The sequence below is a fragment of the Ascaphus truei genome, chromosome 3 (genome assembly GCF_040206685.1).
Source record: "Ascaphus truei isolate aAscTru1 chromosome 3, aAscTru1.hap1, whole genome shotgun sequence".
Lineage (NCBI taxonomy): Eukaryota > Metazoa > Chordata > Amphibia > Anura > Ascaphidae > Ascaphus > Ascaphus truei.
In genome coordinates this window covers 430344986-430359804 of record NC_134485.1, presented here as the reverse complement: position 1 = coordinate 430359804, position 14819 = coordinate 430344986, and the positions used below count along the sequence as shown (strand labels likewise).

The 14819-nt window shown below is 49.3% G+C and overlaps 1 protein-coding gene across 4 annotated transcripts in view; it reads left to right on the top strand.

The window, feature by feature from the left end:
• Positions 1 to 5564: 5564 nt before the first annotated feature.
• STXBP5L (syntaxin binding protein 5L) overlaps positions 5565 to 14819 on the top strand; it is a 575500-nt gene continuing 566245 nt past the window's right edge. For 3 of the 4 annotated variants that reach the window (XM_075592898.1, XM_075592896.1, XM_075592897.1), the window contains exon 1: positions 5565 to 6384. In XM_075592898.1, the coding sequence (XP_075449013.1) occupies positions 6187 to 6384 (198 nt within the window). In that variant the 5' untranslated portion in view covers positions 5565 to 6186. The remainder of the gene's footprint in view (positions 6385 to 14819) is intronic. The other variant, XM_075592895.1, reaches the window with a different exon arrangement.

The following is a 14819-nucleotide window of genomic DNA, read 5'->3' as shown; positions in this document are numbered from 1 at the left end:
CACTCGAGTCTAGGCGCAAAGTTCACCTTTCCTGTCTTGCCTTTAAATTCTTCATGGGCAAGCTACCCAGCTACCTGAACAAGCTCCTCACCACTACCACTTGCAGCACTTATCACCTGAGATCAGACTCCAAAAGACTATTCATGGTCCCAACGCTCAACAAAGTATCCGGACGTTCCTCCTTCTCCTTCCGTGCACCCCAAAACTGGAACAACCTACCAGAGACTCTCACATCCACCACCAGTTTAAGTTCTTTCAAATCTAAGGCTGTCTCACATTTTAACCTGGTCTGTAACTGTTTCATACGCTCATAATATATATTTTCTTTAACTGTGCACGCAATATCTTGTATATAATGTATACCCTGTTCATTTATGTAACTGTACTTGAAACCATGTATTATTTGTTTTACTCTGTGCCCAGGACATACTTGAAAACGAGAGGTAACTCTCAATGTATTACTTCCTGGTAAAATATTTTATAAATAAAATAAATAAAATAAATAAATAAATAAATAATGTGAAAGGAGATACAATATTGCCAAAAGGGTTACTCAAACAATGTCAGTAGCGAGGGTTCCCTTTACATTTTTACAGTACTGTACACGCCTATGCATTTCAACAATTTTCAAATGAGACATATCGTACAGCAGCACAGCACTGCAAATGCATGTATACTTTAAATATGCAAATTTACAATTACTGCGCGCGCACGCACAGACTGTGTACTGACGTAGGTTGAACCGCAAAGGTATTAGACTTCAAAGACAACAGCTCACAAACGCCCCCCTGAGTTTTTACATGGCATTGCAGTATTGCAGACAGCGAGAATAAAATTCTAATATCACGGGCGCGAAAAATAACGCAGTTCACTCCGGGCGAAAACGACACAAAACCGCACATAACCGGGATAATCTGAAATTCGCGGATCTAGCCGAGTTAGAATAAAGGTTGTCGCCACTGTATACTGGAACTGCAGTTGGAGCATGAGGCGACACTAGCGTTGTCCCCACAAAGACTCTCTGTTGGCGAGGAGGACAGTCACATAGCAATCTCTTGTAAATCCGTGCCAGGACTACGGAGTTCCAACTTTACCAGCATTTCATGATAGATAATGGGGCACCCTTGACTGAGTGCTCCAGGGAGCCATAAATTACCGGGACCTCCTTACTTTGTTAAATCTTGCCCCCCCCCATCACTAACACTGAACACCATACCCCATCTGTGTTTGTGCGGCGGCTAGGATTTTGGCCTCCCATAAGCCTGGGTACTGACCCAGCAGCAAACATATGTCATAAGAGAAGGTGTTAGCGGGGACTTGTCCAACAGCAAACGCTTGTAGGGTTGGGACTTGTCTTTTTGCCGCCCACTCATACACCTCCTGGCTTGAGGGTAATGAGAGAGTAAGTGACATGATTTCACTGAGTTCGGGCACCCCAGGTTTGAATCTCAGCAGCGCCTCCAAATGTAGCCCTGTTTCCCTTTAAACAAGATGGCTACTGGTGCTGCCCTTAACCTGTTGGCTCGCAGGGGCCTAAGTCTCCACCACGGGGAGCCTGGAGCAATATACTTATACCTTCGGTGCAGCGCCTCCACCTGAGAGGGATCCCAATGTAGTGGGAGGAGCCCCTCGCAGGACTCAAACAATAAACACACACAGTAAAATAGAAAGGCCTTTACCGGCACACATATATCTTATCCTCTAATAACTCTTATACTCTATGTGACTAATAATACAACTACCCATACGCCACGCACGGCTGTTCCCACAACCGTGTAACCCACACTGTGTCCTGAGAAACCCAGTTCCTCAATATCTCACAATGTCCATACCCCAAACCCCCAGTGTGTGACCGTGCGGCCCACTAAATTGGGTGTAGTAGAGTTGGTGCACTTTCTGTATGGTTACCTGCCGGGCGCTCCAGCACCCAGGCACGCCGACAAGGATGAGAAGGTATCCGCGATTCATAGGGTGACCAGAGGTCCCGATTTTGACAGGACAGTCCAGTTTTTTTAAGCCCAAAATACTTTAAAATGTCCTGTTTTTTTGTGGCTGTCCCGGCTTTGACCAGAGAAGGTGGGGCAGCAGAGAGCAAGAATGCAGGCAAGGAGGAGAGCAGAGGCCGGTCTTACTGCAGCTGCAGAGGGTGGGGGCGGGGTTAGCTGCAGAGGGTGGGGGCGGGGTTAGCTGCAGAGGGTGGGGGCGGGGTTAGCTGCAGAGGGTGGGGGCGGGGTTAGCTGCAGAGGGTGGGGGCGGGGTAAGTGACAGCGGAGCTTTAGCAGTGAGAACCGGAAGTGAGGTGGCTTCCCCCCCCAACCAAGCTCCACAGTGAAAGGTAGGACACCCCCCCTGCAGCTGCTCCTCAGAGCTGGTGTCAGTGTGTCAGTGCAGGGTCAGTGTGTGTCTGGTCAGGGTCAGTGTGTGTATGTGCAGGGTCAGTGTGTGTATGTGCAGGGTCAGTGTCTGAGTGCAAGGTCAATGTCAGTGTCTCAGTGCAGGGTCAGTGTGTCAGTGTGTGTCTGTGCAGGGTCAGTGTGTTAGTGTGTGTCTGTGCAGGGTCAGTGTGTCAGTGTCAGTGTGTGTCTGTGCAGGGTCAGTGTGTCAGGGTCAGTGTGTGTCTGTGCAGGGTCAGTGTGTGTCTGTGCAGGGTCAGAGTGTGTCTGTGTAGGGTCAGTGTGTGTCTGTGCAGGTTCAGTGTGTCAGGGTCAGTGTCTCAGTGCAGTATCAGTGTGTCAGTGCAGGGTCAGTGTGTCAGTGCAGGGTCAGTGTCTCAGTGCAGGGTCAGTGTGTCAGGGTCAGTGTGTGTCTGCAAGGTCAGTGTCTCAGTGCAGGGTCAGTCTGTCAGAGGATCAGTGTGTCAGGGTCAGTGTGTGTCTGTGCAGGGTCAGTGTGTCAGGGTCAGAGTGTGTCTGTGTAGGGTCAGTGTGTGTCTGTGCAGGGTCAGTGTTTGTCTGTGCAGGGTCAGTGTGTCAGGGTCAGTGTGTCAGGGTCAGAGTGTGTCTGTGTAGGGTCAGTGTATCAGGGTCAGTGTGTGTCTGTGCAGGGTCAGTGTTTGTCTGGGCAGGGTCAGTGTCAGTGTGTCAGTGCAGGGTCAGTGTCTCAGTGCAGGGCCAGTGTGTCAGTGTGTGTCTGGGCAAGGTTAGTGTGTGTCTGTGCAGGGTCTGGGTCTGTGCAGGGGCAGTGTCTGTGCAGGGGCAGTGTCTGTGCAAGGTCAGGGTCTGTGTCAGTTGCTGTGCGGGTCTGTGTCTGTGCAGGGTCAGGGTCTGTGTGCAGATCTGTGCCTGTGTGAGTGTCTGCACAGGTCAGTGGCGGTGTGTCTGTGCAGGTCAGAGAGAGAATGGGGGTAGAGAGAATGGAGGAGGGTGGAGAGAGAATGGACGGAGGAGAGAATAGAGGAGGGGATTAAGAGAGAGAATGTACGAGCGGAGGGAGAGAGAATTGGGGGCTGGAGAGAATGGGGGGCTGGAGAGAGAATGGGGGGCTGGGGAGAGAATGAGGGGAGGGAATGGGGACGGGAGAGAGAATGGGGGGAGTAAGGGAGTGAAACGGGGGGGGGGGGGAGGGAGAGAGCCTGGTGGGGGTGAGAGAAAATGGGGGAGGGTGTGAGAGAAAATGGGGGAGGGGAGGGATAGATGGAATGGGGGAGAAGGTAGAGAGAGAATGGTAAGAGTTAGAATGAATAATACAGCATCAATGGTGACACTATTAGATACATATCATTATAATATTCATTTTTTAATAGTGTAATTTGTTGTATTAATAATTTTGTTTGTGTCCCCGTTTTTCATTTTCAAAATCTGGTCACCCTAGCGATCCAGCGATATCCTCCACGGTGCGTCCTCCTCCGCGTGGGGTGGTATCCCGCTGGAGTGTCCCACATGAGGATAGTCTCTGCTTCAGCTCAGTAGTCTGGTCCCAGACCGCAGTGTCAGGATCATGCAGAGTAGCACTGTGTCCCTGACTTATAATAGCTAAGGAGCAAGGTTCCTATCTAAGGGCCTGTCCCTGTAGCTGTCACAAACTAATACTGGGAGTCGGGGCCTAGCTGGGGCCTAGGGGAAACCTGGCCTAGTGCACAGGGTCACAAACCCCTGCACACACACCTCTTACCCCTATCTTACTCCAGCTCCGACTGACTCCTCCTCTTCCAGCGCGTGAACTCCCTATCTCCTGTTTAGGAGTCCTAGCCGCGCAATAGGCTCCCTGGCGTCACATGGTCTGTCGCTCCTATGCACTATGGGGATTGTAGTCCCCGCGGAACCTTCGTCTATGGGAAGCCGCATGTGCGCTGTGCACTGTGCATGCGCAACCCTCATACTGACCACCGCGAATCCTGGCGCCTGCGCAACCTGGCCCAAGATGGCGGCGCCCTGCAGAGTGGGCCGCCGGAGATTCTGGCGAACCTGTCGCCCCCCACACTAACCCCTGCAGCAGCGAAGGTAAGAGGGGAGAGGCGCAACAACGGGGCACCTGGCTACACATATACACCCAGGACTGTGTGAGCCTGTCCCAGATACTCTGCAGTCAGGAGGTCACCGTACATTACATATACACCCAGCACTGTGTGAGCCTGTACCAGATACTCTGCAGTCAGGAGGTTACTGAACATTACATATACACCCAGGACTGTGTGATCCTGTCCCAGATATTCGGCAGTCAGGAGGTCACCGTACATTACATATACACCCAGGACTGGCTGATCCTGTCCCAGATACTCTGCAGTCAGGAGGTCACCGTACATTACATATACACCCAGGACTGTGTGAGCCTGTCCCGGATACTCTGCAGTCAGTAGGTCACCGTACATTACATATACACCCAGGACTGTGTGATCCTGTCCCGGATACTCTGCAGTCAGTAGGTCACCGTACATTACATATACACCCAGGACTGTGTGATCCTGTCCCAGATACTCTGCAGTATGGAGGTTACTGAACATTACATATAACCCCAGGACTGTCTGACCCTGTCCCGGATACTCTGCAGTCAGGAGGTTACTGAACATTACATATACACCCAGGACTGTGTGACCCTGTCCCGGATACTCTGCAGTCAGGAGGTCACTGTGCATTACATATACACCCAGGACTGTGTGAGCCTGTCCCGGATACTCTGCAGTATGGAGGTTACTGAACATTACATATACACCCAGGACTGTGTGACCCTGTCCCGGATACTCTGCAGTCAGGAGGTCACTGTGCATTACATATACACCCAGGACTGTCTGACCCTGTCCCTGATAATATTTGCCTCACTTCTAGCCCTTACAAAATGTTCTTTATTGATGCCACCTCCCTCTGTATTATCTCCTCTTCTCCTGTAATGTTCTCCCTCAGCAGCCCTCCCAGTGCATCACTCACAGCCCTCTGCCAGAGTCCCTGCGAGCATCCCTCATGCAATCTGATAGACAGCATTGGAAGGGTGGGGAACAGGTCAGCAGCCACTCAACTGTGAGAGGTGGGACTTACCTATGATGGACACCACACCAGCCCAATCACAGGAGGGGACTATTCTAAAGGCAATAATCATTGCCAGCTAAATAGAGAATAAGGGAGAGGGAGGAGGGCATAGAGCCGGCTGCCCAGTAAATAGGCACTTCCATAGAGATATGCACACACACACACACACACACATATATATATATATATATATTTGATTAAATCTTGACCTGTCAGGGCTTGGGAGACCCTGGGATTGTATTGCACTTATTGCATTTATTCTGCAAGGAGGAGGAGGAGGGGAGATGTGAATCCCTAGGAGGGGACATGCACTGTATACTTGAGACAGGTAGCAGACCTGTTTTCATCCGAGCCGGGAGAGAGCTGCTCCTTTTATCATCGGGCTTTATCTTTTCACCTTTTTTTAATTCTGGTCCAATTCAATATTTTTTTTCTTCTTTTTATTTATTTTTTTGGGTGGCTGCCTGGAGGCTTAATTGACACATAACCTATTTATTAATTCGCTTTTTTTTTTGTTTTCGTTGTTTTTTGTTTTTTTTTAACCCCCCCTTTTTTGGGGGGAAGGGTGACCGGTGCCTGCGGAATGACGATTTCATTCAATCATACCTAGTTGTTTTTTTTTTCCCCGTCCCGTTCCTTCCTGTGTGTCCCTTCGCCCCCTGCCGGGTTGGGTGTTCCGGATGAACGTTGAAGCTCACCCCCTGACCTCCTAAGAGGGGACGGCAGGATGAAGAAGTTTAATTTCCGTAAAGTTTTGGACGGTTTGACCGCCTCGTCCCCCGTTGGCGGAGGGGGAGCCGGAGGAGCCGGCGGCGCTGGAGGCGGCTGCGCGCTGTACCCGGCCGGATCCGCGGGGTCTGCGGTGTCACCGCGAGACCCGGACATCCAGGAGAGCCTCATCTCGGACAACTTCCACATCTGCAAGGTGAGAAGATCCGACACACACACATGTGACAAGTGACAATGACACACAGTGCTAACACCTCGCAGGCTGAAAACCCCATTCCGTCCCAGAGGGGCACGGCTTATAGAGACACTGCAATATATATATATATAGAAACACATATATGCACATGTGTATGTAGATAGATAGATATAGCATCATACAGCTCAACCCCCTTATAACGCTGTGCTTGGGGTCCAAAGAATCGCGTTATAAGCGGATCGCGTTAGAAATAATGTGCAATTGTATGCATTGTACAATAAAGTATTTGAGATACCAATAATCGTGCTGTAAAGTATTCATAAATACCAAAATTGGGAGCCGCGCTTGCATCGCGTTATAAGCGGATTCGCGTTGTAACGGATCGCGTTATAACGGGGTTGAGCTGTATATACAAAGTGTCTATGTAGCCGGCTCCATAACCTCGTTCCTTATTTCGCCGGCAATGGTTTTCTCCCAGATTATTAGGATTTATGCAGTGCTGGTTAGGGTTAGGCTGAAAAAGTAATTTTATATGTATCCTGTTGCCTGTTAAATAAGGCTGAACAAGTCTTATAGTATAACGCTTGTGTGTGTGTATATATAAAAATATATACAATAGGAATGGATTTGTAGATCTGGTCATACACCGTTCATTTGTTGTGCTGCTCAACTTGAAAGCAACTTGGACATATCCATTCATATAATGCATATATCTGCGCAAACACACGATCCCAGTGGTAGCTCAGCGTTTGTAGTAGGGTTACGGGGTACACCTACATTTAATTTCTTGCATATCCGCGACACGGCTGCATTTTTATTTAAAGACCCAACGTTGTACTTTTCTTTTAAAGAAAACAGATCTTTATTTTAAAAAAAAAGGCTCACTCCATTTCAGGGTTAGAGCAGAAATATTGTAGAAACCTTTCAAAAATAAGTTCCAGTGTGACTCCGGGTTCGTCATTTCATGAGGGCGCTAGGAAATATATATTTATTGTGTGTGTATCTACAGTTTATCATTGTTTATTTATAATTAATACACATACAGTAAACACGGGGAATAAGAGTGTTGATACATTTCTTTTTTCTTTAAATTAAATACTAAGCTATATTGTGTGTGCTTTATTTAAGGTTTTTTTTACCCGACCGTCAGCTCTATAACCCCTTCCCTCTCCCTTATTTACCCGGCCGTCAGCTCTATAACCCCTTCCCTCTCCCTTATTTACCCGGCCGACAGCTCTATAACCTCTTCCCTCTCCCTTATTTACCCGACCGTCAGCTCTATAACCCCTTCCCTCTCCCTTATTTACCCGGCCGTCAGCTCTATAACCCCTTCCCTCTCCCTTATTTACCCGGCCGACAGCTCTATAACCCCTTCCCTCTCCCTTATTTACCCGGCCGACAGCTCTATAACCCCTTCCCTCTCCCTTATTTACCCGACCGTCAGCTCTATAACCCCTTCCCTCTCCCTTATTTACCCGGCCGTCAGCTCTATAACCCCTTCCCTCTCCCTTATTTACCCGGCCGACAGCTCTATAACCGCTACCATCTCCCTTATTTACCCGGCCGCCAGCTCTATAACTCCTTCCCTCTCCCTTATTTACCTGGCCGCCAGCTCTATAACCCCCTCCCTCTCCCTTATTTACTCGGCCGCCAGCTCTATAACCGCTACCATCTCCCTTATTTACCCGACCGACAGCTCTATAACCCCTTCCCTCTCCTTTATTTACCCGGCTGTCAGCTCTATAACCTCTTCCCTCTCCCTTATATACCCGGCCACCAGCTCTATAACCGCTACCATCTCCCTTATTTACCCGACCGTCAGCTCTATAACCCCTTCCCTCTCCCTTATTTACCCGGCCGTCAGCTCTATAACCCCTTCCCTCTCCCTTATTTACCCGGCTGACAGCTCTATAACTTCTTCCCTCTCCCTTATTTACCCGGCCACCAGCTCTATAACCCCCTCCCTCTCCCTTAGTTACCCGGTCGTCAGCTCTATAACCCCTTCCCTCTTCTTTATTTACCCGGCCGTCAGCTCTATAACCCCCTCCCTCTCCCTTATTTACCCGGCCGCCAGCACTATAACCTCTTCCCTCTCCCTTATTTACCCGGCCGCCAGCTCTATAACCCCTTCCCTCTTCTTTATTTACCCGGCCGTCAGCTCTATAACCCCTTCCCTCTCCCTTATTTACCCGGCCGACAGCTCTATAACCCCCTCCCTCTCCCTTATTTACCCGGCCGACAGCTCTATAACCGCTACCATCTCCCTTATTTACCCGACCGACAGCTCTATAACCCCTTCCCTCTCCCTTATTTACCCGACCGACAGCTCCATAACCCCTTCCCTCTGCCTTATTTACCCGGCTGTCAGCTCTATAACCCCTTCCCTCTCCCTTATTTACCCGGCCGACAGCTCTATAACCCCCTCCCTCTCCCTTATTTACCCGGCCGTCATCTCTATAACTCATTCCCTCTCCCTTATTTACCCGACCGACAGCTCTATAACCCCTTCCCTCTCCCTTATTAACCCGGCCGCCAGCTCTATAACCCCCTCCCTCTCCCTTATTTACCCGGCCGCCAGCTCTATAACCCCCTCCCTCTCCCTTATTTACCCGGCCGCCAGCTCTATAACCCCCTCCCTCTCCCTTATTTACCCGGCCGTCAGCTCTATAACCCCTTCCCTCTTCTTTATTTACCCGGCCGTCAGCTCTATAACCCCTTCCCTCTCCCTTATTTACCCGGCCGTCAGCTCTATAACCCCTTCCCTCTCCCTTATTTACCCAGCCGCCAGCTCTATAACTTCCTCCCTCTCGCTTATTTACCCGGCCGTCGGCTCTATAACCCCCTCCCTCTCCCTCTCCCTTATTTCCCTGGCTGTCAGCTCTATAACCTCTTCCCTCTCCCTTATTTACCCGGCCGCCAGCTCTATAACCCCTTCCCTCTTCTTTATTTACCCGGCCGTCAGCTCTATAACCCCCTCCCTCTCCCTCTCCCTTATTTCCCTGGCTGTCAGCTCTATAACCTCTTCCCTCTCCCTTATTTACCCGGCCGCCAGCTCTATAACCCCTTCCCTCTTCTTTATTTACCCGGCCGTCAGCTCTATAACCCCTTCCCGCTCCCTTATTTACCCGGCCGTCAGCTCTATAACCCCTTCCCTCTCCCTTATTAACCCGACCGACAGCTCTATAACCCCTTCCCTCTCCCTTATTTACCCGGCCGCCAGCTCTATAACTTCCTCCCTCTCGCTTATTTACCCGGCCGTCGGCTCTATAACCCCCTCCCTCTCCCTCTCCCTTATTTCCCTGGCTGTCAGCTCTATAACCTCTTCCCTCTCCCTTATTTACCCGGCCGCCAGCTCTATAACCTCTTCCCTCTCCCTTATTTACCCGGCCGCCAGCTCTATAACCCCTTCCCTCTTCTTTATTTACCCGGCCGTCAGCTCTATAACCCCTTCCCTCTCCCTTATTTACCCGGCCGTCAGCTCTATAACCCCTTCCCTCTCCCTTATTAACCCGACCGACAGCTCTATAACCCCTTCCCTCTCCCTTATTTACCCGGCCGCCAGCTCTATAACTTCCTCCCTCTCGCTTATTTACCCGGCCGTCGGCTCTATAACCCCCTCCCTCTCCCTCTCCCTTATTTCCCTGGCTGTCAGCTCTATAACCTCTTCCCTCTCCCTTATTTACCCGGCCGCCAGCTCTATAACCCCTTCCCTCTTCTTTATTTACCCGGCCGTCAGCTCTATAACCCCTTCCCTCTCCCTTATTTACCCGGCCGCCAGCTCTATAACTTCCTCCCTCTCGCTTATTTACCCATCCGTCAGCTCTATAACCCCTAGCCTCTCCCTTATTTACCCGGCCGCCAGCTCTATAACCGCTACCATCTCCCTTATTTACCCGGCCGTCAGCTCTTTAACCCCCTCCCTCTCCCTTATTTACCCGACCGCCAACTCTATAACCGCTACCATCTCCTTTATTTACCCGGCCGTCAGCTCTATAACCCCTTCCCTCTCCCTTACGTCACCTCTATAATCTCCCTCTCCCTTATTTACCCGGCCGTCAGCTCTATAACCCCTTCCCTCTCCCATACGTCACCTCTATAATCTCCCTCTCCCTTATTTAGCCAGCAATGTTTTCTCCCAGATGATTAGGATTTAGAGAGTGCTGGTTAGGGTTAGGGTTAAGTTTAGGGTTAGGTTTAAGTTTAGGTTTAAGGTTAGGGTTAGGCTGGTTTATCAGGGTTCGGTTGGTTTATTAGGGTTAGGGTTAGGATGGTTTATTAGAGTTAGGCTGGTTTATTAGGGTTAGGGTTAGGATGGTTTATTAGGGTTAGGATGGTATATTAGGGTTAGGATGGTTTATTAGGGTTAGGCTGGTTTATTAGGGTTAGGGTTAGGATGGTTTATTAGAGTTAGGCTGGTTTATTAGGGTTAGGGTTAGGATGGTTTATTAGGGTTAGGATGGTTTATTAGGGTTAGGCTGGTTTATTAGGGTTAGGCTGGTTTATTAGGGTTAGGCTGGTTTATTACGGTTAGACTGGTTTATTAGGGTTAGGTTTAGGGTTAGGATAGTTTATTAGGATTAGGCTGGTTTATTACGGTTAGGATGTTTTATTAGGGTTAGGCTGGTTTATTAGGGTTAGGTTTAGGGTTAGGATGGTTTATTAGGGTTAGGATGTTTTTTTTAGGGCTAGGCTGGTTTATTAGGGTTAGTTTTAGGGTTAGGCTGGTTTATTAGGGTTAGGCTGGTTTATTAGGGTTAGGTTTAGGATGGTTTATTAGGGTTAGGTTTAGGGTTAGGATGGTTTATTAGGGTTCGGCTGGTTTATTAGGGTTAGGTTTAGGGCTAGGCTGGTTTATTACGGTTCGGATGGTTTATTAGGGTTAGGCTGGTTTATTAGGGTTAGGTTTAGGGTTAGGATGGTTTATTAGGGTTAGGTTTAGGGTTAGGCTGGTTTATTAGGGTTAGGATGGTTTATTAGGGTTAGGCTGGTTTATTAGGGTTAGGTTTAGGGTTAGGCTGGTTTATTAGGGTTAGGATGGTTTATTAGGGTTAGGCTGGTTTATTAGGGTTAGGTTTAGGGTTAGGATGGTTTATTAGGGTTAGGATGGTTAATTAGGGTTAGGATGGTTTATTAGGGTTAGGCTGGTTTATTAGGGTTCGGTTGGTATATTGGAATAAAGATGGCAGGCCAGGGCGAACAAGTCTGTTATTGTTTCTGATGCTCATACTTGGATTATCTACCGGAATAATTCATCAATAAGAATTATTAAGAAGAATTTACAAAGAAAATGTGTTGTTATTAAATTTTTCCTTTGTTGCTGCTGGAACACTCGAGCCCCAGATCCCCTTTTGGGACTTTCCTATTTGATGTAACCTGCAGCCAGTTGAATGAGGCCGGTGCCAGGCAAACAGCCTCTCTCGTTCTCCAGACATACACGGCGCATGTCACACTTCTTTCGTGCCGTCAGCGTTCCAGCGGTATAATAATGAGGTGCAGATCCTGGATTTCAGATCAGTGGCAGGGGGCAGGCGTGGGGCGCTGGGCTCTGCACGTGGCATGTGCTGCCTATGGGGAAGAGACGGGCATTGCTGCAAACCAAGGCGAAGCATTGTGCGGGGACTGTACTTAATGCGTGTTCCCGGACCGTTATCTTAACCGTCTCATTGCCGCGTGGGAAAGGAAGTGAAAGTGCTTGGGATAGACACACGCGGGGGTTAATAAATGGAGGCCGCGGATCACAGCGGTCAGAGGGCTTGGATGAAAAATGACCAATTAGTGAAGTCAAGTGCTCGTTATCTGTGGTCTGCTGCTGGGATTTGCATGAACAGTAACAGAGTCCTCCAGTTAAACCGTGTTGAAGTTTTGAAGACCGTCGATGCTGTGAATGTGTCATGCAGGCGTGGCCAACTCCAGTCCTCAAGGGCCACCAAGAGGTTAGGGTTTTTAGGACACCCCTGCTTCAGCACAGCTGACTCAATCAGTCCCTGCTTCAGCACAGGTGGCTCAATCAGTCTCTGCTTCAACACAGATGGCTCAAAAAGTGGCTCGGTTGACTGAGCCACTGATTGAGCCACCTGTGCTGAAGCAGGGATAGCCTGAAAACTTGACCTGTTGTTGGCCCTTGGGGACTGGAGTGGGCTACCCCTGGCGTAACCCAATGAGAGAGACTTGAGGGTCATCCTGTCCCTTATGCGCCTTCAGTGTATAATATTGCTGACACATTCAATGCTGCTGCTTCCCTCTCACTAATTGAACTGAAGGATCCGATTCCAGCGTCCCTTTATCTGACAGTATGCGGAGTACACTGACAGTGATAACCATACAATTGTCATTATCATACTGCAGTGTGCTTTCCTGCTATATGGTACCCAAACTCTTCTAACATCTTATTTCCTGCTGCCATAAAAACGTAATGCCTGTATTTGTTACCACAGACCCCATTCATGACCCGGTGGTAATACCAGCGCTGTGCGCCTCTGCGTTGTAAATCACGGGATATTGACGTTTTAGACACCAGAAACTTCTTGAAGCCAAGTCATGATTTAACGTCATCGGTTTATTGGGATCATATGCTCTGATTACGCAAGCCTGGAGCAGTGTGTTGGATTTGAAACCAAATATTATGGCGTGCTGTATACAAACACACACACACACACACACACACACACACACACACACACACACACACACACACACACACACACACACACACACACACACACGTAGCTGTTCCACTACGCATACAGTATTTTATCTTCATGTTATGTCTAATCAGAATAAAAATGACCTTTAATCCAAGAAGAAATGTGGACCGTTAAGAAAGGAGGTGGGGCGATAATTATTTATACTAATAGTCTGACCGGGGGGATGACCAAGACAATGTCTGATTGCTGCACTGTAGTGTTAATCTAGAAAACCTTTATTTGAAATGACGTTGTGACCTTGAACTTTTGAAGAGGTCAAGCCCATTGTAGGAAGAACAGGAGCTAATGCTGGCGGGGTGTTTGGGTAAATGTAGGTGACTGGTAACAAACAATAGTTTTGAATGATTCTAGCACCCTCTCTATCCACCTTTAAGACCCACCTTAAGACACACTTGCTTAAAGAAGCATACGAATAGCACTGTGAACATTCTGAACACATGATACATAAAGCTTGGCCCCTGCAGACGCACTTACCAGAACTCCCTCCTCCTGTCTCTGTACGTTCTCCCTACCTACCAATTAGATTGTAAGCTCCTCGGAGCAGGGACTCCTCTTCCTTAATGTTACTTTTATGTCTAAAGCACTTATTCCCATGACCTGTTATTTATATTATCTGTTATTTGTATGATTACCACGTGTATTACTACTGTGAAGCGCTATGTACACTAATGGCGCTATATAAATAAAGACATACAATACACTACAATACAAATTCCATAGTAAACACATACTATACTTTGGATGGATGTTTACAAACCGTATCTAATTTCACTTGGGAATATCACTCCCATAAACAGGAGGTAAACTGATGTTTTCCTTAGTTTTTTACAGTAAATATGATGCCGCCCTGAGTTAAACAGATCAACATAAATGTGTAATAATCCTGAATTAAAGCAGCGGTACGTGTTTAAAAACCCCCCAAAAAAACGAAGGTTTGAGGCAGGGGGTCTCCGGAGCTGAAGCGCGTTGATTTCGGGGGGACCCCCTGCTTCCCGCAATACGTACCTCCTGTAGGGGGTGCCGGTCACAGCGCCGCAGGTTTAAAATCCCCCCGGTCACGCGGGCCAACAGGAAGCCGCGAGGGATGAAGTCACGGCTTCCTATTGGGCCATCGTGACGCAGGAGCTTTAAATCCGCCATTTCAATAGCCCCGCGCAGCCGAGCCGGAGCTGCCGCCGGCGCCCCCTACAGAGGTATGTATGTATGGAAGCAGGTGGTGCCCGGAGCTGCTGCCGGCGCCCCCTACAGAGGTATGTATGTATGGAAGCAGGTGGTCCCCGGAGCTGCCGCCGGCGCCCCCTACAGAGGTATGTATGTATGGAAGCAGGTGGTCCCCGGAGCTACTACCGGCGCCCCCTACAGAGGTATGTATGTATGGAAGCAGGTGGTCCCCGGAGCTGCTGCCGGCGCCCCCTACAGAGGTATGTATGTATGGAAGCAGGTGGTCCCCGGAGCTGCCGCCGGCGCCCCCTACAGAGGTATGTATGTATGGAAGCAAGTGGTCCCCGGAGCTGCCGCCGGCGCCCCCTACAGAGGTATGTATGTATGGAAGCAGGTGGTCCCCGGAGCTGCCGCCGGCGCCCCCTACAGAGGTATGTATGTATGGAAGCAGGTGGTCCCCGGAGCTGCTGCCGGCGCCCCCTACAGAGGTATGTATGTATGGAAGCAGGGGGTCCCCGGAGCTGCCACCGGCGCCCCCTACAGAGATATGTATGTATGGAAGCAGGTGGT